We start from the raw sequence: 27,272 nt of genomic DNA, 5'->3' as shown, positions 1-27,272 counted from the left end.
ATAGATCAAAATAATAATAGAAAACAGGTCCAAGCCCACTTCACTACGCTCAGCGCCCTAAGTGGGGCGCCTAGGCATTGTGCGGGAGAAAACTGGCGCTTAGGCGCCCCACAGTACAAAGCTGGCGCATACGCGGCCTGCACTACACAAAATGGCGCTCAGAATGGGACGCCTAGGCGCCTTGCGTGACCTTCTGTGCTCTTTTTTTTATGCTTTGACTGTCCCTCTTGAATTCCAACTCCTTGATACTTTTGCTCTTCTTCCAAATCATACAAATAACCTACAAAATCAAGGGAATTTAGTGATAAAATCATCAAGTATACCCTATACTCACTTATTCACAAAATTATACTAAAAACATGAGTTCAAGCAAGCTTCTAAGTCCAAAAAGGGTTGATTTAATATCAAAATAATATCACAGATAACGATATATTTAACCGTTATCATCTGGTGCAATATGCATGTTATATTCATACTATTTTACAAAGGCGTCTGCCAAGTTCATAAAAGAACGAATGTGAGATTACTCCAATTGTGTATACCAATTCAGTGTTATCCCAGTCAAACTATCTTGAAAAAAATGGATCAACAATTTATCATCATAAGCATAAGCAACCATTTTTCTACAATACATGGTCAGATGGTTTAGGACATGTACTTCCCTTGTACTTTTCGAATTCTGGCACTTTAAATTTGTGTGGTATTATCACACCTGGGGCTAGGCTTAATCTTGCAACATCTCCAAACCCGTAACTCTCAACCCCCTCTATGGCTCGTAATCTTTCTTCTAGGCTTTCAAGCTTATTTTTGGCCTCTTCAATACCCGTGGTTACAACATGGGTGGTAGCATGCGGTATAGCCTTGGTTGAAGAATCTTCTACAACAATTGTGTGTAGAGGCTCGGACGTTACAACTGCATGTGATCCTATGAATATGACCGCTTCCTTCATTGTTGCACTTGCCATGGGTGCTGAAACTAATACACTCCCTTGATTATCAATTGCTAGTGCATTACTGGTTACAGGAAATAAAAATGAAGCATTTCCTGTCTTTGGGTATTCTCCAATGGGCGGAGTGTAACCCGGAGGAAAACCCTACATTGGGAAAGAAGTTGGTGTGCCTAAAGTGTTTTACATCATAAGATAAGGATGAGCATTTTCTTCGATCCTTATAGATGATGTTTCTCCTGTAGCCTTCATAGACTTCAAGGATTCTAGAATTTGACTGATTTGTTCCTTCAATTGGTTGATGTCAAATTTTACCGCTTCATGGGCTTCTTCCCAATTATCCATATTTTTGCAATTTGCTCGGGTCCTATAAGGATGTCGTGGAAATCTTGTCGTTGTTTTTTCTGGTTGAGACTTTGATCATTATGAATTAGAAAAAAAAAATGAACTACGCAGAAAATATATATATGACGCATTTTTTTGTTTTTTTTAATCTCACAAAATTAATTATTTGCATTGAAAACAATTGACTCACAATGTGATGTATTATTTTTTTCCTTTTCATGAAAATGATAAAACTTTAAAAAAAAGAGTGAGGTGTGATAAGAAAAAAAAAAGTGGTGAGGAAGTAAAAAAAATGCGGGATTATTTTTGGCCATTGGGCTATGGGTTAAAAATTTAATTAGGGGTGAAAACAGTAAAACAAATAGTATTTTATTATTTTTTAATTTTGTTCTTATATTTTTATTTATTTAATTTTGTGATAAATTTTATTTACCCGGATAAAATTGGGTGTTGACAATAGGTAGAGTATTATTTTTTGGAAGTGATAAATCATTATTTTGTACTATTCACTTAGTCTTCCGCATCGAATTGTATTAGTGAATTGTGTTTAATTTTTCATTATTGTCTCATTTTCACTATTTGGGATTAATTTGACTAATAATTATTATTTTAATTAATTTGAATTATTTGGGCTTAATTATTCCAATTATTATTTGCAGGACAATTTTGGAATCATATTTTGGGACAACAAAAGTGTGACCACATCATTTATTATTTTCCACATCAACATTATATTTTTAATTTTTTTTAATATGTATTTTTGGACCAAAGTTACATTTGGGCCATTTTGGGTCAGATTTGTAAAAAGCCCAATGTGAGGGCTGAATGGGGACTTAGGTTTTATACCCCGAGGGACCCAAAAACGTTTTTCTCTTCTTTTCTTCATTCTAGTTTTCGAGACCCCCCTTCCCTTTGGGATTTTAGGTTTTGCTTTCTTTTCCTTCTTCATGTATTGAATAATTTTAGTTTAATTCCAATCTCGTTTTGTCCCGTTGCTTTAATTTCATTTTCTGTTTTGAATTTCATTTTCCCCCTTTCATTTTCGCATTTGCAATTCAATTTCGTCATAGATTTTTGCATTCTATTTTACTTCCAGGTTGCAATTTCGCTTATGATTTTACTTGCCTTTGTTGTTTCGTTTTCTAGTGTTGTGTTTTAATTTTTTTTTATGTTTCACTCCAATTTTGATTTATGTTGCTTCAATTTCGTTTTCATGGAAGTTTAATTGAGTTGGATTGGTAACTAGAACGATTGTGATGTTTGCTTGAGATTTCTGGACCATTTTGATGGTGTTGTTCTTGCCTTGCATGATGTTAGTTCGGTTATTGTGTGCTTGCAATTAGGTATACATTTAGTTTCCTAATTGGTGTTTGATTTTCGCTTAGTTAATTAGATTGTGTGTGCATAATTGATTAGACGTGTGCAATGTGTTTACTTAATTCGCGTTTTTGAAGACCGAATTAACCTTCACTTAGTTGGTTAATTCGTGTTGGATTAGGGGTAAGAGTAGTGTTTAATTGTTGTTAATCCCTGATTGGAAGCATTGCAATTGATCTAGATACGAACCTGTTTTAATTAGTGTTTTAATCAGTTAATTTTTGTTCACACAATCTGTCCAAATGACTGAACCAATTGTTGGTCCTTGAGAGATGACCTAGGAGTCACTTCCTAATATATACTGTACATTAATTGCATATTAATTTGATTCGGGATGACCTTGATCAGGAAGCATCTCTTTCAACGACTCCAACAACTCTGTTAAGCTTTTGTCGGTCCATACATTCCTTGTTTTTAAACTAAACAACTTCAAAGTTGCAGATAGACGTGTAAAGTTGGAGCATCCTAGGTACAACTGTTGCTCTGAATCATTTATAAGAGAATCATACAAATTAGCTCTTCCAAAATTTTCTTCACCAACATCATGTATCATGTCCTCTAAATGATCACTCAATCATTCTTCCACATAATTTGTTCCTCGTCATGTCATTGGCTGGTCTAGTACTTCTCCATGCCAAGTCCAAACGATATAAGTTCTCATTATACCGAACATGAATAGATGGTCACATATATTGCAAGAACTTTGAAACTCCGTAACAAGCTTCATCAGTCTCAATTTTTTAACTCTCACAAGGTTAGGTCCCACCCATTTAGAAAAATTACTTTTCATAATTTGCTAAGACACATGAAAAGAACTCTAAACTGATAAGTTTGATAAGATTTTGGCAACATTTCGCATTGTTCTCCAAAATACAAGAAATGAGGGTGGTTAGAGATGACCACAATCAAATATGCATCCCGAGAACAATACAAATAATCTGAACCGAACTTTTATCAAACTTATCCATAAACTCCAACGTACATGGTATAGGAAATTATGAAAAATAATTTTCCCAAATTGTCTGATCGGACAATTCGAAATTTAAGACAAACAATTAAAAGATTAATCGTTTGTGTTAAATCTCAAACGGGAACAAAGTCTCACTCAATGATTTCATACTTATAATATATTCAAAATTAAATCAACAATATATATTGCGAAAATTCAAGCTAAAAAGTTTACATAACATGTCAATCATAATAACACAAGAAACTTTATCAAATAATGCAAAATCACATATCAAATAATCATATCTCCCAAAACTAAAATTCATATATATTATAACTAACAACCCAATGACATGCATACCCAAAACCCAATCACATGCGTATACAAAACTAACAACAACAAAATTAACTTTCTTAATGGGGAAATAGAGGAGTGGGAAAGTGTTTTGAAGGCTGCACCACTGTTCAAAAACGCACAGAATATGGCCCTAAAATCACCGGCCAAGAACGCGCCAAGAATTTCACCAAAACGCAATGAAAACACATTTTAATTGGTTAAAATGGAAGATAATTCATCAAAGAGTAATGTAATCGGAGTAAAAATGATTTTAAACGGTGCAAATGGGAGAAAATCGTACCTCATTAGTGATAGAGGATGAGAGAATTCGTGAGGAATATGCGTAATTGTTGCTCGCATTCACGGGTTGGTAATAGCAGCAATTTAGACGTCGACCGGGGGGGGGGGGGGGGGGCGACGTCTAAATCAGTTTAAACGGCAACCCCCTCTCGAGCTGCCATCTAAGGGCTTTAAAAAATTAATTTTGGCGTTGTTATTCAGTCATTTACGGAGCCATTTGGAGTCCGGGCTAGGAGGAGCCGACGTCTAAAGCCTATTTGGACGTCGGGGGTTGGGTCGGACGTTTAAGGGCAATGAAACAATGGCTTTTGGGCTACTTTATGCAAACCATTTAGCGTTCGGGGTGGGGGGACCGACGTCTAAAGCCTATTTAGACATCGAGGGGTGGGATTGACGTCTAAACCCCTCCAGAAAGTGACTTTTGGATTACTTTCGTAGACCATTTGGCGTCCAACATGGTCAGCTGACGTGTAAAGATGCTTTAGTCATCGGCCTCCCAACCCCTGAACGTCTAAATGTAATAAAAAAAATTGTTTTTTTACCTCTCTCACATATTTTTGGCGTCCAATGAGGGGGCCCGATGTTTATATGTATTTAGACGTTGACTTTGTGAGCCGACATCTAAATGACTTTTTTAATTACGAAACTGTCACCGATCATTTTTAACGTTGAATTTTTGGAAATCAAACATTATATGTGTGACGTTAATTATATTCTATTTCTACACTAGTGTAATTGTTGATATGAAGGTTGTGGACCATCTCATATATGAAAATAAGGTCAATCACTTTTAAAAATGGGATGAAAATAAGGTCAATCACTTGCAAAAATTGAATTGTATCTTCAACATTTAGTTTTTCACACACGATTGACTATATGTTACTATTTTTGTAATAAAATTAGAAGTGACAATGTGACACAAAATGCGAATCGAACTAACCTACGTTGCTTGTTAAAATAATTTGAATGTTAGGGTCCATCCCACATTCTTTTTTACCCGAAGGGAGCTCGCATCACTTTTAAATCATATTCACTTCACTGATAATAGTGTATCTTTTTGTAAACCAGTTCCCACGTCACTGACCCAGAAAGAAAATTGTTCCTAGAATTTACTCAGAATTGTCATTTGATAAACTGTCAACCATAAATTTAAAGGTTATACATCTTCATAAAGACAAACAATAAAACCATGATTTCATCAAAATTCAAACACAACACTCCTGAAATAGCATATTGTTATTTCTAATGAACAACAAAACCTTAAATTTCACTATGCTTTTTTACTCCATTTAAAAAGAGTATACTTTAATAACAACAAACTAAACATTAAACCTACTAAGATCCACACATGAACTAATAAACTAAAACAGAGCAACACGGTAAATAAAATTCTGCAAAATAGCACAAGAGACACAACCAAAACATACATTAAACCCGTTGTGGATAGTTGGTAACCGCAGATAATATGTACCCGCGGATAGTGGGTAGCAGGGTTTTTAATACCCGCTCGTTATCGGGTCGGGTTCAGGTATTGCATTATCCGTACCCGCAGGTATCTGTTACCCGCTTAGAAGTTGAAATTACATCTTTATCCTTAGTTTAAATTAGGTTTTATGAATGTGTTCTACTTCTTTCCTCATACTCCATCCGCGTGTCGTGTCGTGCCTCTTCTCTTTGCAGCTCCATGCGTGAACTGTGCCTCTTTGTAGCTCCAAAGAAGATATTCAAAATCTTTCTCTCGACCAGGGACGCACATTGTAATGTACTTTTAAATCTCTTATGTTACCTCTTTTCGGTAGGGTTTTGGGTTTGGGGATGAGATCAATTTCTGTGTTTGGTTTGTTTGGGAGTTTAGGTTACTTTGTGTTTGGGGGGGTTCGTAATGCCTGGAATATTTCCCGTTGCAACTGTAAAGCTAGAAGAAGCAGAGAATCAGTTGGGGGTTTCGTAGAGAAGAAAATTGATGTTTTGTTTATTGCTAGCCTCCTAGCATCCAAGGAAGCACAATAGGAGATTTTTACGATTTTTGTTTGATTTTGTTGTTGCTGATTACTTCACCTCAGGTACGTCCTCTTGCAGTTCATAATCTAGATTTATCATTTAGAGAAAAGTAAATGTCTTTGAACTTAGCTGGAAGCCTCGAAAAGTAAATGTCTTTGAACTGATATCTCGAAGATTGATATTAGAACTAGGATTCAATAATCATTCTCATTACAGAAAATCCCGTAAAATTTTTGGGACATGAAATTTGTCTTGCTCCTTTCCTGGATTGTTGTTATGCTGATAAAAGAGCAAGATTGATGATTCATTAGAATCAAAGCTGATCATAACACGGTCACTAACAACATGGTTTTTTTGGTCCCTTCTAATATTCCTTCTGTTTCAACCCCAAAGTCATGAAAAATTTTCAACTAGATGTGAGGGAATAATAGAATATAATAAATCCTAAAATTACACAATTCTATAAGAGTTGAAAAAAAGCACATTACACTAAAGGAGCATCAGCATAAACTTCAGCCAACATGCCATCCTCACTACCAAACATGGCAAACAACTTTGCATCCTTCTCTTCCTCACTGGAAAAGTCTCTCCTTTCAAGCTTGGCATGAGTTGCAATGTATATCATTTTCTGAGCCCTCTCCAAGGCAGCTCTTGACTGTTTATTAGCTTAAAATTTCCTCATAAAAGACCAATTACTCTTAAACCCACATGAAGTTGCGTGCTGAAAAATAAGCCTCACTGCAATCTTCCCCAAGGATTTAAACTCACTCAAACATGTTTCCCACACAAGTCTACTACTCAGTGGATTTGCAGCTTTCATCTTTCCTGTCATCGTGCTTCATCTGTTTCCATCAACACAACATTAAGTGGACAGTTGTCTTAATAACAGCTCTACATCTGTTTCCATTCACTGTGCATATAAAGCCACTTGTATACTTTCACATTTTAATACACACAGAACATACAATTTTACATTTCCTCTCTTTCTCTGCTACATCAGAACTTCTATCTTCTTCTCTATTCTATCTTTTGAAAATATCTTAGCAAATCTAGACACATTGTGTATTAAAAGTGTCTCGTGTCTCCCTTTTATTTTCCAAACAAAGAACTATTAAAGTAAATGTTTCACAGTATTCTAGAGTTCTTTTGTGTTTTTATGACATTGATTTGCCCTTTGTTTGGTGATTTCATTTATAATAAATAAATTGATGACAATTTGTTGAAATTTTAATATGAAATTTGTTGTCAAACAATATCCTCATTATATAAGGGGTAGGAATTATGCTCGTCGACACTTTTTTTAGTCCAATTCCTTCACATATACTTTTTTAAGTATTGAGTATACTATTTTCATATTTACACTTGTTCAAATATTTATTAAATAGTAATAATAAAAAGTTATTATTTAATAAGTTTCAAAATAAAACATAAAAAAAACTAAAATATATTTAGTAATTTAATTTTAAAAACCATTATCATTATTCCAAACATCAGATTGCAAAGAAAAATGAACCATCAAATTATAAGTTAGAACTTGATTATTACTTCGAGGAATCGACACTACCGGATTCAGATGAAGAATTTGAAATTTTAATTTGGTGGAAGACTAATGGATTAAAATATCCAATCTTACAAATGATTGCAAGAGATTTTCTAGTCATTCCTATCTCAACAGTTGCTTCTGAGTTTTCTTTTAGCATTGGTGGTCGATTTCTTACTCCACATCGGAGTAGATTACACCCAAACACTTTAGAGGCATTGATGTGTGTTCAAGATTGGCTATGGAGTGACATACAAGGTAATTAAATGAACAATACAAATTACATATTTATATTTATTCAAATGATTGGCTATGACAAATGAATTTATTTTTCTTTTTCAGGTTCTTCAAAATTGAAAGTGGATAACATGAAGCTTAATACAATACTAGAGGAGATAATTGATGATAATGTTAGTAGTTTTGTTTATAATATTTTAATCTAATTTTATTAATAATGTCACTTTGTCATTGATTAATGATTTTATTTGTATTTATTTGTTTCAGGAATTAAGTGGTCAAAATGAAGATGTAGAAGAACAAACATAAATCTTACAGTGTTATTTTTAGAACAAGTATTTGAATTTAAGTTTTAATTTGTACTAATTTGATTTAATTTGTATTAATTTGAATTATTTTTACTATTAATTTGTATTAATTTGAATCTAAGTTTTAACTTTTATTTACTTATGTATTGACTTTACTTGATATATGTTTTAAATATTATTTGCATTTTTTTTGCAATTTAATTTGGATTTTTTTCATTTAATTCTCATTATAAAATAATTTTTTTTAAATATTTGCGAATTGAAAACGGGTATCCAACGGGTACCCGCGGGTTCTTTTGAGGCGGGTAGTAAGGCGGGTAACGGGTACAATTTTATCCAGCGGGTTAGGTTGCGGGTAGGCACTATCTGTACCCGACCCGACCCGTTGCCATCCGTGGTCTCATCCCATCCAAAGCTCGGGCCGACTGTGGTTCTGACTGTAAGAACCGTGAAATTCAGAGAAAGTGGGGAGGACAAGTGTATGCATTTGAGTGGACCGCTCGGTTTTTGACGGTAGTATATAAATGAACTTTTCAAAAGTTCGTGCCATTCTCTGCATGCACTTCTTCTCTCCAAATTCTGAGTTTTCCTTTTCTCCTCCTTCTCTCTACAAATTCGCACTTTTTCTGCATTTGATCATCAATCAGGTCGTGCTTGAGCTTTCTTGGTGTCAAGAACTTTTCTTTTCACCGATCAAGTTGTTGTGTTAGAGTTGGTAAGTTCAATTCCTTCGTTCTTTGAGGTTTCTACATTTTCTGTTACATGCAAGCACTGTTCAGCTTGCATGTGTTCATCAACTACTCCTCCGAACATGTTTTTCTGTCTTTGATTCTCTAGTTGGTTCCTTTTCACCGATCGGAAATTGTAGGCTGCCTTAGAAGTTATTTGCAGGTTAGGCAAGGCTGTGGAAGTGTAGAATTGTCTGGATTATTCGAGGTAAGGGAAGTTAGTAATTTAATTATGTTTTTCTGTGTTGAGGAATTTTTGTTTGGATGTTTGCATGAATGAATAAGTGAATGTTTGATTGAATTTTGTTTGAAACTCTATATATGGCTGCAACCTGGGGAACAGTTGAAATCTTCTGTATAGTGATCGGTTTGAGTGATTTTGTTTTTCTATTTTGGGTCATAAAACTTGGACAGGGATGGGAATATAATACAAGTTTGGAAAAATGTAGAAGTTGGTGAGAATGTTGTGTTTTGGTTAAGGATAGGTGTTGAACATAACTCTGCAGTATTATGAGGAATTATGCCGATCGCTGAGGGTCACTAGTTGACCATAAGGTTTTACTCGAGAGTTTGGTTCTATATGTGTTTGAATTCTTATGGTTCTTATTGGTTAATGACCGATCGGTCATACTATTGTACCGTTCGGTCTCTTAGTAGTAATAAGTGATGATTAACATTTGTTATAAATTCTCAGTGTTGACCTAAGCATTAGGTGTTAGATCTAAGCTAAAGGGTGTTCGGCTTAGGTGGGTAATTGTATTGGTAGTGTTTGTACTTGTATTAGTGTTTGGTCTTTTCTTGGGGGTTGGTCCTTAATAGTGTTTGGCCACTTCCTCTTTATTACCTAATATGGACCTTTCGGTTTTGTTATGTGGATAGTAAAAGACTCTCGGTCTTACATTAGGTGTTCGGTTTTAGTTTTAGTATTCGGTCTAAGCTTAGTACTTGGTCTGGTGGTAGCATTCGGTTTCTAGTCTAGTGAAAAGTTTTAATAGCGTTCGGTCAATTCTTCAGTCTTATCCATTATATACCATTCAATCTTGTCCTTTAGGAAGTGAGAAACCGTTCAGTCTCCAACATACACAAAGTGTTCGGTCTTATTCATATGTGTTTGGTTAATTATGTTCGGCTTATATTTATTCCAATGTGTTAGGATAATTAATTGTCCAAATTGCTTTGATGAATTATGTATGCATGATCCTGATGGTGTTAAAGTAAAAGTATGTTTGATAGAGGTATTACTATTATCCTCAAGGAGAGGTGACATGGTGGTGATTGTTTTTGGTGGTTTACTGTATAAATGGTCGGAGTTTTGTTGGGATTTATCCTAACATTCTAAATAACCATCCATGCTCAAGTAAAGTGGGATGAGTCATGTGATGAGAATAGCAGGAGGTCTGAGTCCAAAGTGCCTGTATGGCAAGAGGGCGTTTGTAAGGCTAACCTGGTGTGATGGCTGATGGAGTTTCTAGTACTTCATCACACCAGTGCACAAATCCTTAGAACTCGATAATTTATACAATCCGGATGGTCAACGTCAAGTGTTCGGTCATGGCATGCTTGTGTGGTTGGTGATTTCATAACTTTGAGTGTTTAACGATTATAAGATTATGTATTTGCTTTATTTGTATGATTAATTAAATTACACTAGCTTACCCTTCTTTTGTTATTCTTTCCATTCGGAAATTCTTATTTGCAATGATCACCTTGTGGGTGTGAGTAGAGGGAGATGGGTGTTCTTTGGAGCAAGCGTTGGATGGCAAGGATCCTGCTGTGTAGATTAAGACCGTTCGGTACTAGAGTTGAGTGGTTCTGTATTAACCGTGCGGTTATAGTTCTAGTTTTGAAATGACCGCTCGATTATGTACCTAGTTTTGTAATAGTATAGAATTATTGTAAAGTTTGAACTTTTACGGTTATTTTGAAGTAACTATAAGGTTAACTTTATTTCTAGTAACTATTTTACCATATTATTAAATGATGACACCTGTATATAGTTTTATGCTATATTTTTGGGATGTTACATTAACGAACTTGAAATTTTAACCCCACATTTTTCATGCAGGCTTGTGAGTTGACCCCACATTTTAACCCTTACTTTTCTATTCCTAAGTCAAATCAAAGAAAATATTAAAAATATATATTTTGGATGAAAATAGAAATGTAATTGTATCATAGGACCATACGGTCTGCACATCAATGGATAATCGACCAGTATGATAGACTTGTTCATTTCCTTTACAAACCGCCATCTTTATCTTAGCAGCCTTTTCTACATTACGAACGACACATACCTGCTCGGTCCAATCCTCCAAGTCTTTCTTTCAACGAAAATAGGTGACATATTCACCAACTCAACCATAGCCTGGAATCACAGACGTACTTATCTCCCTCGTCTTGACCATCAACCTCCACTCCCCCGAAGTGAAGACCGATCGCAATACCAAAAATAGCCTTATCACTATATATAGTGGTTGAACCGCCGACCGAGTTGTTATCTCGCTCGGTTGTCTCAAAGAATGTTAAAAAGTGGACTTTAAGCCTAACTCAACCCCACAAAATCGGCTTGTAAGGTGAGGTTTGCACCCACTTATATACTATAAATTGGCCTTATCTCTAGTCGATGTGGAACTTCCAACAAAGAGAGAAGAAAACACAGAGTTTGAAGACGAAGATTGAGAGGCAATGCCGACAAACACCCCGCCGACTCCTCAGACAAAGATAGATGAACGATAGCCATTTTGTTACTTCAAATTGCAAACAAAATTGTGTGGTAGGCAAAGCAAATGGAAGAGAGACAAAGATAGATGAACGATAGCCATTTTGTTACCTGAAATTGCAAACAAAATTGTGCGGTAGGCAAAGCAAATGGAAGAGAATGGTGAAAATGACACTAGACCCCACTCTTATTTATAGGAAAAAATTTGCATAACCGCCAGCATGCATCCACCGTTGGATTTAGCCACGATCAACGAACCAAATGACGGGCCTTTGCCTCTTCCATAACCATGATTCAAAATTCACCCGAACGGCACACTTGTTAGCCAAATAGAGAACGAATGCTCATGGATACAGGATATTGTGGAGGAACTGAAACAATAATCCCTAACACCAAGTAAACCTGGCTCGGGCTTGGAGGCTCTGCATACCATAGGACCGTATGATCTCCACATTAATGGAAGGTCGGCCAGTGTACTAGTGAAATCGAACGAGTCTTAAGCAACCTTAAAGATAGTTCCTAATCAAGTTTTACCGATAAGTTTTGCTGATTAAGATGATGAGTCGTGATTACGATCTTACTAATCATAAGCCCAACTAAACACCTATAAATACAGGTCAAAGGTAAGAAGATAAATAATTGTATATATTGCGAATTAAAGATCTTATTATAACCCCAAACGGTTAAATTAGTGACTTGACCATCAAAGTGTCTTTGATAGGTACCGTCCGCATGATTTGGAGCTCGAACATCAAGAAAGTGAAAGGTAATTAACTAAAAGTGTTCAAGATAACCTAAGTTGAATAGAAGAAAAGTATGAAAAAGTGTTTTGTAAAGTTTCTCAACCCTACTCCCAAAACTACTCCCAAAACTATAACTAATATAATTAAAAATATGATGAACAAATAAATATAACATTTGATAACAATATATTTTTTGTTCAATTTATAATATATTTATTTGTTATTTATCTCTTTCTCAAACCTAAGTTAGGTCTATAAATTTCTTATTGAATAAAATGCAAATTGATTGGATTCATGAATACAAATTTTCTATAATTGCTTTTTGGAGTTATATAATAGTAATTTGAAATCAAATAGTTAGAAATATCACTTATTACAATAATTTTTGTACACGATTGTATTTTTATTTCTAACTATTAAATTTATTTAGAAAGTTCAATTATTTATTATAAAAAAGTATTGAAACTAATATATAAAGAATTTTTTTGCATAAATAATTTATTTTGTTTGATGACTTCCAAACTTAACACACTGTATTATCGTTAATTCATTTTCAAAAGATATTTAATAATAATTTCATTAATATACATGTCATTTTTAATAATATTTTATTAATAATTATTATAATAATTTTTATTATTTTACTTCAAAAATTATATATAAAATAATTAATTGTTTATGTTATAAAATTTATTATATTATTAAATATTAATTTTTGTTATAAATCTTTTTTTTTTTCAAATAGATTTGGAACTTCCGAATTAGTGATATATATATATATATATATATATATATATATATATATATATATATATAAAGCTTGGCTCATACTCTAGTAAGGATATTCTACCGAAGATAGTAAAATCAATAAAAACTCAATTTGTTGAAAATTTACCATGATATACTTGTATAAAAAGGTGACATTACTAGCTTAAAAAAAACACATCTTCACGTCCGACTCATACTCCAAAAGAAAATACTAAAACACCTATTATTTGCAAGTCATACAAACACACAACAAAAGAAAAAAACAATTTGCAAATGTTGAAAAAAAGAACTTGGCGAAGGAAAGAAAATATTGCCTACTCAGCACATTTATATATTAAAATCTTTCGGCAGTCTCCACAACAGGTTGAGGTTCAGCATGGCTCTTAACAAGGTATGGACCCATTTTAACAGCTTTCTCTAACTGCATAAAACATTACTCAATTACTAAATTTTCAATTCAACAAAAATATACTCAAACAAACACGAATAAAAAATTGTCAACTCAGAACTGAAAGCCAATAAGATAACTAAGTCTCGTATTATTGTATATTTTGAAAGCACATATCATTCGATGCTGTATATGAATGAAGTATCTAAATCTAACCTTTGCATATATATCTGTAAAAGCAGAAACACTATCAGAAAGTGTCAGAGTTTGGTATATAGCCTTGCAGCAGTTATATCGGGCTTCCATACCTGAAATGAACCAATTCAAGTGATGTTAATGCGACAGATGGAACAAAGTAATGGAAAAGCATATATCACTAATATAATTAACAACAATGTTCTTTTCTTTTTCTTTTTTTAATAAATTTTTCATTAGCATGAGAGATAATTAACAACAATGTAAATTATAATACATACCTATTTTCGTGGTTTCAATAGTTGGATTAATCAATTTGTTTATAATATCATCTTTTGAGCATATCTCCATCAAGCACCATGATCGGGCAACCAATCCACTTATCACTCTATAGACCTGAAAATATATTGAACAAAATTGGTTTTGATAAAAATTTTCATGGACCACTATATCTAGAGAAAATATATCAGATGATAACTTTTGTTGTAAAATATAATAACTAGATTACACTCCTTTATATAAAAGCAAATGAAAGTATTTGTTTTTTTGCTGATGACAAGATTCACTCATTTCTCCGTGTGACTGCATGCTCAAGTTGGGTTATTAATGTTATAACAATATGGCAAAAGTTAGTTACTGGATGAACTTTTTTTAAAATGTTGTTTCTTTCACACGTGGTCAAATGAAACCACAAGATTCGGTCAATGCAGTTTCACAAAATCTGCAGGTTCCGCAAGTCACGGGATTCAACCGTGATAGACTGATTTTGATCATTTTCCAACTCTATAGAGAGATTTGTGCTCACCTCCAAATACATTTTTCTCTCATTCTACTTTTTCTCTTAATTTCATCCTTCTCTCATTTCTTTGAATTTATTATTTTAGAATTTCTTGCTAGTTTTGATATCCTAAAATATTTTGAGAAATTCCTATGGTATCTTGGAAGACTTACACAATACACCACAGAAAAGTTTTTAAGAACAATGGATCTACACATCTTGGCAAATCTTTGTTCGTGGATTTTATTATTTTTTTGAGTATTTTACAACAATATTAAGGACTTGTGATGGATATCAACAACCCAAACCTGGAAAATCAAAACATTGTTTCCAGAACTCAAACGGTCTTCACAAAATCTTTTCTGGATGTGTCGAAAATTGAAGTCTTCTTTGGTCAAAATTTTCGATGCTAGAATATGTGTGTCTACCCTTTTAGACATATACAAAGTCACTTTTACTCTTTCATTTCCAAAACCCGACTTCAATCTCCCTACAACTTCAAAACAAGTTGTAGATTGGATTCATGCAAACAAGGTATGTCGATATAGTTTACTTAGTGCACTTTCTAATTATTTGTTTGATGTGTATTGTTGCTATAAGAAAACAAAAGACATTTGGATTCGTTGATTCTCAAATATCCTGCTGAAGATGTTGTCAGACAAAGGTTCATAATTGGGAACTACTACCACTAGGAAATGATTGAAGATAAGGATATAAAGTCTCAAATTAATAAGTGCCACAAGCTACTTGAAGATATCAAAGTAGAAAACATTTTTCTATTGGATGACTTTAAAACATTTTTCTATTGGATGACTTTATTTCAGAACTTTTGATCAAAAATTATCACCATCCTAGGACAAATATAGCTGAAGGAGATGATATTATCACTTCGGTCATTTCACAAGTAAATTTGATGACCAATGTGAACAAATGGATGGTAGACTTTGGTGCTACCACACATATTTGTGCAAACAAAAATGCTTTTACTTTCGTATAGGGGATGGAGAAGAACATGTTTACATTGGTGATTCCAAGACAACTCTTGTTCTGGAAAAAAGGGAAAGTTATTCTCAAACTTACATCTAGAAAGACTTTGTCCTTGAGTGATGTGCTACACTTGTCATCAATCAGAGTTAATTTAATCTCTGTAACACTATTGAAAAAAGTGAGGGTTAAAGTGTTATTTGAGTCTGACAAGATTGTAATGACAAAAAATAATGTTTCTGTGAGGAAAGGATATTCTGATCAAAGTTTCTTTGTACTCAACAATTCTGAAAATCTTAATGAATCTTGTTCTTCTCCTTATATTATTGATTCAAATTATGTGGCATGCTAGATTACGACGTGTGAATTCTTAATGACAACAACTAGGATTAATTAATATGCAAGACAAATAGAGTGCTAAATTTGATGTGTAGAATTTTAAATAACAAAGAAAACCTGTTATTTTGTAGATCGTCAAACTGAATTGTTAAAGTTAATTCACACTTATCTAGCTGATTTAAAACAAAGCATGTCTAAAGGCGGTAAAAATTATTTTGTAATCTTTATAGATGATTATTCTAGATATACCAAAGTGTACTTAATCAAACATAAAAATGAGGTCTTTGATGTGTTTTTAACCTATAAAGCAAAAGTAGAAAATTAACTAAATAAAAAAATTAAAAGGATTAAATTAGATAGGGGTAGTGAATATGTATTGTTTAATATGTTAATGAGTTTTGTGTTAGAGAAGGTATTATCCATCAAGTAACCTTATTATATTCACCTGAGTCTAATGGAGTAGCCAAGAGAAAGAATATAACTCTTAAGAAAATGATGAATGTCATGCTTATTAGTTCTAGTGCACCTGATAACATTTGGGGAGAAGCCCTTCTTACTATGTGCTTTTTACAAAATAGAATATCTTATAAAAAAACTAGTAAAACTCCCTATGAGTTGTGGAGAAGTTATTAACCTAACCTTAAATATCTAAGAGTATGGGAGTGCCTAGTTAATTTGATGTTACCATATCCTAAGAAAAGGAAAATAGGCTCTAAAACATTTGATTGCATGTTTTTAGGCTATGCTGAACATAGTGTTGCGTATATGTTTTTAGTTCTTAAAAATGATATACTTGAGAGTAGTTCTAGAGTGGAGACGAAAAAAGCCGAATTTTTTAAACATGTGTTTCTCTTAAAGGTTAGTGAAACATCTCAACTTTTATACTTATCTTGTTGATTATGATCCAAGTAGCTTTATAGAAGCTATTAATGCTTCGATGCAAAACAATAGGCTAAGGTCATTAGGATTGAAATTGAATCAATTCAGAAAAATAATACTTGGGTCTTAGTAGATTTACCTAAAGGAGCAAAACCCATTGGTTGTAAGTGGATCTTTAAGAAAAAGTATCACCCTAATGGATCTATAAGTATAAAGCAAGGTTAGTAGCTAAGGGCTTTACTCAAAAACCTAACATAGATTATTTTGATACCTTTTACCTAGTGACTAGGCTTTCCTCCATTTGAGTGTTGTTAGCCTTAACAGTTATCCATAAGCTAGTAATACACCAAATGGATATTAAAATTGTCTTTTTGAATGGTGATTTGGAAGAGGAAATTTATATGATTCAACCTGAAGGGTGTGTTGTACCTGGTCAAGAGAATAAAATATGCAAACTTTTAAAATCTTTGTGTGGGTTTAAGCAAGCACTAAATAATGACATAAAAAATTGATAATGTATTGTTATGTGATAGTTTTTCACCTAGTGATGCTGATAAATATGTGTACTCTAAATCTAAAAATGGTGATTGTGTCATTATATGTTTATATGTGGATGACATGTTAATTTTTGGTACATACAATGAGATTGTCGCTAGAACTAAATTGTTTTTAGGATCACACTTTGAAATGAAAGACATGGATGAAGCCAAAGTAATTTTAGTTGTTAAAATCATAAGGAAGGGAGATAGTATATTACTATTCCAAGAACAATACATGGAGAAACTTCTTAATAAGTTTGGGTATTATAATTTCAAACCTATGAGTACCCCTTACGATGCTAACTCTAGATTAATGAAAAATGGAGGAGAATCTATATTTCATCCTCAATATGCCCAGATAATTAGGAGCTTATTGTATTTGATGAACTTTTCTAAACTTGGTATTGCTTAGTAGGTAGACTAAGTAAGTACACTCAATGTCCAAATTAGAAACACTGGGATGCACTTGTAAGACATATGAGATACTTAAGAGGTTCAATGGATTATGCCATTGATTATATTAATTTTTCGTTGTATTAGAAGGGTACCATGATGCTAACTAGATCTCTAATTCAGATGCGACAAAATCTATTAGTAGTTAAGTATTCACACTTAGGGATGGTGCAATTACATGGAGACCAGTTAGGCAAACAATTATTGCAAGATCAACAATGGAATCTGAGTTTGTTGTTGCTTTTTAGAAGGCTGGTAGTGAGGCTGAGTGGTTGAAAAACTTCTTAGCGAACATTTCACTAGGAATGAAACCAACCCCATCGGTGTCAATACATTGTGATTGCCAATCGACAATTTATAGCTAAAAAAAAGAAATACAATGGAAAGAACAGACATATACAATTGAGATACAATTTGGTTAAGCAACTGCTAAAGAGTGAAACTATTTTGATTGATTATGTGAAGTCAGAACGGAATCTAGCAAATCTTCTGACTTAAATCAAATATGTTCATTCCCATGGTGTGCGTGAAAATGCTAGAGACTGCATTATTGAAAGGTTAAACTTGGTAAAATAATTTTAGTTTAAACAAAGATTTAAATGATCTTCATATTCCTTATGGGTAGTGTATGATTTGCAACATACACTTGATGAAATCACCTAGTCAAGTGGAGTTGCCTGCATGAGATTTTGGCATGATTTCTAAAGCACTCGTGAATATCGGACACACGCATGACCCAGTAAGAACATCATAGCTATAACAACAAGGATTGTAGGGGTGTATTGTGATTGATAAACTTCTAACACACATCAAATATCTTTGGTTCATATACATTGCTATACCAACTATATTGTACCTTGATATACCAACTATATTGTGTGTTAAGTTGCTCGATCATATAGCTTACTACACTAGCTTTACATCTTATGAAACCCAAGATATTTCTTTTCTATATCTTTAGTTAATGTTTTTATTTTTTTACAATATACGGGGATGGTTATATCAATATTGCAAAAGTTAGTTACTGGATGAACGTTTTTCTTTTAAAACGTTGCTTCTTTCACACAAGATCTAGTCAATGCAGTTTCACAAAAATCTGCAGGTTCCGCAAGTCATGGGATTCATCCATGATGGGCTGATTTTAATCCTTTTCCAACTCTATAAATAGAGACTTGTGCTCATCTCCAAAATATACACTTTTCTCTCATTCTCCTTTTTTTCTCTTAATTTCTTCTTTCTCTCCTTTTATTTCTTATAATAATCCTAGGTTTATTATAAATAGAGACTTGTGCTCATCTCCAAAATATACACTTTTCTCTCATTCTCCTTTTTTTCTCTTAATTTCTTCTTTCTCTCCTTTTATTTCTTATAATAATCCTAGGTTTATTATTTTAGTTTTTTTAGAGTTTTTTGCTAGTTCTAAAATCTCAGAAATTTATGAAAAGTTCCTGTTTAGTCTAGGGCTTACGCAATACCATGACTTAAGAATAATAGATCTACATGTCTCGAAAAATCTTTGGTGGTGGTTTTTATTATTTTTTGTCATCATTTTACAACAATTAACAATGTAAGTCACATCTATTGGTTCAATTCTTTTAACTTATGAGTAATGTTAATAAATATAATCGTTACTTAAACAATGTTAAATTTAAGTTAATGGTTTCTTTTGGAATAAAATTTAATTTATTTAGTGCATATATACTAACAATATGAAAGTTCATATTAATGTCTCACCGCTAGACGTATTTCTGCATCCTGCTGCAGTACTGACCGAAATAGACCCTGCAAATTGCATGAACTTGGTGAGAAGGTAGTATTTCAATGTTTAATTAAATAGCTCTCATGCAAGTCAACTCAACAAACATTATATGAAGATGAACTTTCATTTTGTAGCTAACATTTATCTTAAACTACTTCCCATATAGGGATAATGATACATGTTCTAAATTATAATATATATATATATATATATATTTATCAAAGGAAAGAAACAAAAGTGGGCGTTCTTGAGTAAAAATATTACTACAAAATATAGGAAGCATTACACTATAAAACTGATCAGTGTAATACGTTTCTTGGTTTTTAGCACGTAGTCATGATTATGTTAGCACAAACCTACAGTTAGATAAAGTTTCACATATATCCCAGTCCCTTCACTTCAAAGAGAAACCAAATCATTATAAGTAAAACTTCAAAATAATTAAGCTATAAAAAGCATTTGAAACTAAAAAGAATGTAAAAAGGCAACCGATGGAGTCAGCTTTGAACTTCTAGTGGCTGTTTCATAAATTAAGCGTCGCAGATTTTCTTCTGCTTCAGCATTGAGTATAATACTATTCTTAGATCTGGTTTCTCCCGAGATGTTTCCGAGAGCATGTAATGCAGCCTGTGATCGCATAAGAAACCATGGCAGTTAGAACATAGAAGATAAGTTATCAGCACATAATGCATCACAGAGATTGAAGTGGACAAGGAAACATGGTACAATAAACTAGTTATTCTACTGAAACCCTAAATAGAAGCTGTAAACCTAGGAAACAACACTGTCAAGATTCAGAACATTACTACCCAACATTGCTTGCAGCAATTTGCATCAATGAATAATACAGCTTCATATATTTTCATCTTTCAGGGCAATACACTCCTTCAAGTTTCCTAAGCAAGTAATTTTTTATAATTATAAAAACAAGGAGCTGATCTATAAAATCAAGAATATTGCTATAGTTATAGAAATAAGGAATTGCTACTACATCATTAGGAATATCTAGATTGTATATGAATTTTAGGAACATACTTATATCATATCTTTGTTATTGGAGGAAATCCAATCACTTCTATTTATTGTATTTATTTCTTTCCCTCAATATAAATAAAAAACTCATGCTATCTTAGAAATACATTGTTGTGTTGTAAGTAGCTGATTATTTGGATAAAAATATTTTCAATATTTCCATGATAATTAGTAAAACATATCTTTAGATTCTTCCTTCTCATTTCATCTTTTTCTTATTTTAAAGGATCTAATTATTACAAACAGAGATGATGAGAATGTAGTTAGTGTGATTGTTATTAATAAAATAAATAATTTTATATTTCCTTACGTATCTGAAGTTGGTATCAAAACTCCCAATATTGGGAGTCTTACTTTTGCTGCCTCGTCAAATAGAGTTTGCCTGCACACTAGCACATGCAACCACCAGTATCAACATGTGTATCCCACGTGCCTTGCTTGGAAAGCCCTCTTGCTGCAACAAGAGACAAGGTTGTCAAGACCTCCAAAGCCCAGTGCAAGGGGTGGTGAAGTCTCATTTGACTCAATAGGGATGGGCAAAAAATCCAATCTATAATAATCCAAATGCGTATCACTTTAAGTCTATTTAAATGGATTTTTTCCAAATTCAAATAAACATATTTTGATTTAAAATCCAATTCACTTAATAGAATTTGGACTGGATTTTGAAACTCCAAAATAAAGTTGAGATAGCATGAGGACAAGATCAAGCCAAATTGGCCCTAGATCGAAGATTGAACTAAGTAGACCCAAACCGAAAGGTCAAGTTAGTCAACCTAGGTTGAAGGGTCAAGTCAAAATGGTCCAGGTTAAAGGTCCAAATGAGTCGGCAAAACTTGTCAAGCCTAATCAGCCCAACCAAGTCAGCCTCCACCAAAGGTCAAGACAAGTCAACCTCGACTAAAGGATAAGCCAAGTTAACCACGATCGAAGGTCGAGCCGAGCCAGTCGAAAGTCGAGCCAAGTCGACCTTAATCCATGGTTGAGTCGAGTTAGCCCAAGCTGAAGGTCAAGTCGAGTCGCCCGGATAAAGGTTAAGGGAGTTTCCCCGATCGAAGGTCGTGCTGAGTTTGCCCCAATTGAAGGTTGTGCCTAGTTTGCCCTAACTAAGGTCGGGTCGAGTCAATCCAGCTAAAGTTTGTGCCTAGTCGACTCTGGCCAAAGGTAGAGTCGAGTCAACCCGAGCTAAAGGTCGACTCAAGTCAGCCTCAACCAAAAATCCAGTCAAGTTAACCCAAGCTGAAGGTCAAGTTGAGTCAGCCTGAGTTAGCTTAGGCCAAAGATTGTTGGGATAGCCTCGACTGATGGTCAGGTTGAGTCTGACCCAACCGTAAGTCGTGTTGAGTCAGCACCAACCTAAGGTTGTAATGAGTCAATCCTGGCAAAAGGTCGAGTCAAGTCAACCCAAGCCAAAGATCTAGTTGAGTTGGCCACAACAAAAGGTCGTGCCATGTTAGCCCTAACGGAAGGTCATGTTGAATCAACCCTTGTCGGAGGTCCTGCCAAGTCTGCCCTAGCTAAAGGTCTAGCTGAGTCGACTTGATTCAAAGATTGAGCTAAGTCGCTCATGGTCGAAGGATGAGCCAAGTTGAAGGTTAAGACGAGTCGACCTAGGTCGAAGGTTAAGATGAGTCAACCTAGGTCGAAGGTTGATCTAAGTCTAAGGTTGAGACGAGTGAGCATGATCTCAGGACAAGACAAGTCAGTTTGAGCCCATGTTGACTCGAACTCTGGTTGATGCTAAGGAGAGGCGACCCAGACCTAAATCGAGACAAGTGAACTAGACCCAGGTCAACATAAGTTAGCCTGACCCATGTCTAATAGATCTAATCGTCACATATATTAGATTGGTCTCATTGGATTTAATCTAATTGACAACAAATTCAATCTAGATTTAATCCAATTAAACATGGATTGGAAAAAAATCCAAATTTGGTTGATTTGGTTAAAATGGATATGGATTATAGATCTAATCTATTTTATTGGATCTAGAATGGATCTAAACTAGATTTTGAAAAATTCAACCTATGCCCACTTAAAATAAAGAGTTTATCCTATATAATCAAGAATATTGTTACAATTACAGAAATAATGAGTTGACCCTTTGCAATCAAGAATATATAGATTATATATGTATTATTATGAACATTTTTATTTATTCCTATATCATATCTTTCTTATTAGAGGATACCGAATCTCCTCTATTTGTTATTGTACTGATGTCTTTTTCTCAATATAATTGAAGCACCGATGTTATTTAATAACATACAGTTTCAGTTCAATATTGATTTCTTTTTCTCAATATAGTTGAAGCACGCATGTTATTTCATAAACATATGGTTTCAGTTCAATATTTCTCTCTTTCCTAGAGTTTCACACAACTAAACAATAGAAAATGGGACTGGGGAGTATCGAATTATAGTAGTTTAGGATATTTAAATTACTTTGAAAAGAAAAGGGGAAGAAGAATCTAGTTCACTAACCAGCTGTTTTCCATGTCCTTGTGGCCCTTGTCGTTCAAAAGCAGCATCTATAACATGTCTTGCAGCAGGTGATGAACCTGAGAGTAATAATGTGGCCCCCTGGGTAGCTATGATCACAAAACCATAAATTGAAATTTGTAGTATGTAAAAACCAAAGAAGTTCTTATTAAAACAATTATCAATAAGGACATATAAATTGATAATAAGTAGTTTGGATATGCTACAAAATCATCTATGCATATCTATATGTTACAATCATATTATAATTCAACTATTCATAACATACATACGAGTAATGGAGACAATATCTTCAATGTGAAGTTTGTTGGAGATTACACATCAACTAAAGATATGATCAAATTATAATATATAAGTTGGTGAGGTTGAGTTGGCTTAAAACCTAGGATGGATTGGAAAGGTTTGTTGAAGTCTGAGTAGTTTACCAGTTTGTTATTTGTCATGCCTTCAATGAATGTAATGCAATATATAATTTTATACATACATAACTTCTGCGATAGGAGTTATGTTGGTTTAAAACATACAACAGCAGAAACAATATATTTTGTCAGATTCAAGGTGAGATCTTTGTAACTTAGCACAAGATAGCACCGCTATAGTAGCATTACATCACATGCACCCAACAGCATTGCATCATGTTGCACCCCACTTGGCCTCCTGTGTTACTACAGAGCAGTCTCTGGTCACAAACATAGCAGCAAAAAAATCATACTGCTCTTATACCAAATCAAAGCCATCTCAAGCAATTCTCACAGTAAAAAAAAAAATGTTGGCCCTAAGTGGTAATCCTCAGATTTCAGCTCCTCTCTTTACTTACCGGAACCAAAACCATATTCTTCCCTTTTCAAATCCATTTGCACACCCCATGCAGGGTCAGACCAGGCCCTTTTCTTTGTCAAGGATCCAGATTTCTGAGGAAATTATAGTGGTACAGTTTCCTATACAGCAGTGACTACATAGGAACAAGCACAACGTTTGCTGCCCAATCCACACCCTGTGCAACTCCAGCACACAGTTGTATGGTCTCTTCTCTGTTATTCTCTGTTTTATTACATTTCGTTTCAACAGGTTTGTCTTGTTTTCTCTGTACTGTTGTGTTGAGATTGGTAACCTATGTTGCCCCTTCCTGCTATACTTTCTGTTTATTTTATATTACTTGACTCTTCCTTTTATTAATTTCTGCATTAGGCTTAGGATTATAAACCTTAATTATTAATTAAATGTGTCTTTAATTAGGAGTATTTTTTATGTTTGAGCATTTATATATGCATTACAAATTATTTTATACTTGTAAAAGTCATAATGGCAATCAAGCCACTAACTTACCATAGCGCTTTTTGGGGTTCACTTAATATTCTTATCTGAGATTGATAACTCTGAGAACGAGACCTAAGTAATTTAATCAACTAAAATCACTTTTCCTACTAGATACAAAAACAAATTTGCTAAAAAGCAGGCACTGATGTGACATACTTACATGATCCTATATGACCCAATGATTCAAGTGCAGTTTCACATTCATCTATATCTGAAGGATTCAATGACTGAAGTCTACCGTCAATAGATGCAATAACAGCTTTAACACCTGAGTTTATCAATTTCATAGCACAAAAAAATATACACTAGTTAAAAGTTTCAATATACTTTCATAACAAATTATCAAATTGTGTGGATAGTATATGAACACTTTAAAATGAAGACGAACAAGCCCTGCAAGGTAGCATCATATTAGTAGTTTCTTGCTCTTTGAAAATAGGTATCAAACTGTGAAACATATCATGCTTGTAAACAGCCAGTTGACAAACCAAACCAGCAAGTGACCCATTAGATTTGCAACAAAACCTAGTTTCGATTAGACGGATTTAAGGTTTTTGAATTTTGTCTGAAGATGAAATCAATTTCCAATATCTTCCAACAAATAACAGAGAGAAATGGATAGCAGTGCAGCACTTACAAGGTTCGTCCGTGAAGGAGTGTATAATGTCCTTGGGCACAAGCCGTCCACATATCATAATTGCTCTTGATCTTAAAATTGATTCCACAGAATTGTTGCTAGCGTCAAGAAAAGGAATGTCCGCTTTTATCAGGAAGGAAACTTTCACAACATCCATTAGATGAATAAAAAAAATTCTCTACAAGATCATAAATCGTTACCTAATCATTGACGAAAGCAATTCAAAGAGGCTAGTCTTTGACAAAAATTCTGTACTATGTTCGATCGATGCCAACTGCATCCAATGCACACAAATGAGATTGTATATATGAGCATGTAATGAGATTGGTATCTGCTACTTGTTTAATTGGATGATTGTGGTTTGGTTTATCCATGGAATCACTTTTGCATGCAATCATTTTAAAATTCAGTTTATAAGGGGGAGGATGTCAAGTGAGTGAAAATGTTTGGGAACAAATACTTTAGTCACCCGTTACAAAATGGTAATAGACAAAAGTTTTTGGGAAGAGGGGGGTCTGTGCCCAATTTTCTATAAATTAAACCGAACATGCTTTTTTCTCTCACAATACAAATAATCAAACAGTTCTAAATAGGAAAATAACTTTAAAAGGGTAATAGTGAGAGCTACTGTGATGGTTATTAACATGATTGTCTATAAATTAAACCCAACTTGCATTTTTTTTCTCTCGCAATACAAATAATCAAATAAGTCTAACCTTGAAAATAACTTTTAACAGGTAAGAATGAGACCTCGTGATATTTATTAACATCATTGTCAAGCTAAATCCCCTAAGGTGCTAGTAACACTCTTATAGGATAAAATTTATTGAAACCTCAAAATCATGAAAGTAGTTCATTGAATAGGTGAGACCTACAAAATTTTATTTCAAATAAATTTAACCAATGGGTGGGAGTGTGTTAAAACAGTGTATTAGATAGTGTTTCTAACATTTTCTTGTCTTGTGGATGTAACTTTGATATTATAATTAAGTAATAAATATAAACACATGTACAAGTAAAAGGATAATTATACATTTTTAAAATCAATGATAACAAGAGGAGGGAATAGTAACCTCATATAGAAGTTCCAATACACTTAAAGTTACAAGGGTATCGTCAGCATTTCTGAGTTCTTCTTCCAACAATTTAAGTAGATTTAAGCTATAGACAGTGGATGCTGCCGACCTAGATACAGAGAAAAGCTTCACCACCAGTGCCAGTACACGAACTCGACCCTGAATCAGAATAGTAAAATGTTATACAGTAGCAAATTTAGTCCATTATGCACACGGTGTCAAGAATAACCCTACATTATGCATTTTATCAAGGGATTTTCTTGATAAATGGGGAACATCAAAACTATACCCTTTATTTATTTTGCAATATTTGTGAATAACTACAATCACATGTTAACAATCAAGTGATTATATTGTAAAATCTTTCCAGTGCGTAAATGACAAACAGATTACATGCATGTTTATTCTGAACATTTATTACGAAGTTCTTTTATACTTAACACTCTTCATAAACAGTTTTAACAGGAAGAAATTGTTTCCCTGTAATGCATGCATTAAAATAGTTGTTTGTCATTATTTGTTGTACAATTTTTATAAAGCTGCTTTTTGGGTGTACCCAGCCTAAGGGCTAAAGTGTCATATTGTAGACTTTCCTTTTAGCATGTACTTGTAGTCACCAATATTTGTATAATGCCCGTCAGCTGAGAAGCAGAAGTCACTGATTTCTGGTCATCCCTTAAATTCAAGTTGATAACAAATCAGGTAAGATCCCACTCTATCCTCCTTCTTGCCTGTTCGGCCACTCTGTCATGCTTTTTGTCCTCTAAGCTAGGGTTTGCTGTACCTTGGGGAGTACAATCCAACCCATTAAGTTGCATGGCCTGATTCTCTGCAAGCGCTCTCAGGCACCTGTCTACTCCAGCAAACAGGAGTATGTCAAACGTGTTGTCGTCCGCTTGTCAGAATCTCAGCAGACCACTTTTGACAACCTCATTAGAATCTTCTAAAGAATATTCATATGCAGATTGATTATGAGGATCAAGCGTTGTTGTTATTGTGTTCATTGCCTAAGATGTATGATCATTTCAAGGAAACCTGTTGCATGGAAGAGAGACTCTCTCTTGACGAGGTTCAGTCAACTTTGAGCTCAAACAAGT

The 27,272-nt window shown here is 33.9% G+C and overlaps 1 protein-coding gene across 2 annotated transcripts in view; it reads right to left on the bottom strand.

Annotated features, from left to right (window-relative positions):
* Nucleotides 1–13,396: 13,396 nt before the first annotated feature.
* The window catches only part of LOC108340592 (uncharacterized), a 29,241-nt gene continuing 15,365 nt past the window's right edge, over nt 13,397–27,272 (bottom strand). The window contains exons 9-18 of one of the 2 annotated variants that reach the window (XM_017578074.2): nt 26,173–26,334; nt 25,300–25,373; nt 25,100–25,197; nt 24,623–24,730; nt 23,128–23,234; nt 20,102–20,239; nt 19,588–19,635; nt 14,163–14,277; nt 13,903–13,994; nt 13,397–13,719 (exon numbers count right to left, since the gene is read on the bottom strand). In XM_017578074.2, the coding sequence (XP_017433563.1) occupies nt 13,633–13,719; nt 13,903–13,994; nt 14,163–14,277; nt 19,588–19,635; nt 20,102–20,239; nt 23,128–23,234; nt 24,623–24,730; nt 25,100–25,197; nt 25,300–25,373; nt 26,173–26,334 (1,029 nt within the window). In that variant the 3' untranslated portion in view covers nt 13,397–13,632. The remainder of the gene's footprint in view (nt 13,720–13,902; nt 13,995–14,162; nt 14,278–19,587; nt 19,636–20,101; nt 20,240–23,127; nt 23,235–24,622; nt 24,731–25,099; nt 25,198–25,299; nt 25,374–26,172; nt 26,335–27,272) is intronic. The other variant, XM_017578076.2, reaches the window with a different exon arrangement.

The sequence above is a fragment of the Vigna angularis genome, chromosome 5, assembly GCF_016808095.1.
Source record: "Vigna angularis cultivar LongXiaoDou No.4 chromosome 5, ASM1680809v1, whole genome shotgun sequence".
NCBI classification, from domain to species: Eukaryota; Viridiplantae; Streptophyta; class Magnoliopsida; order Fabales; family Fabaceae; genus Vigna; species Vigna angularis.
The sequence above is the reverse complement of the archived record's forward strand: the minus strand, read 5'-3'. Positions and strand labels throughout refer to the sequence as shown.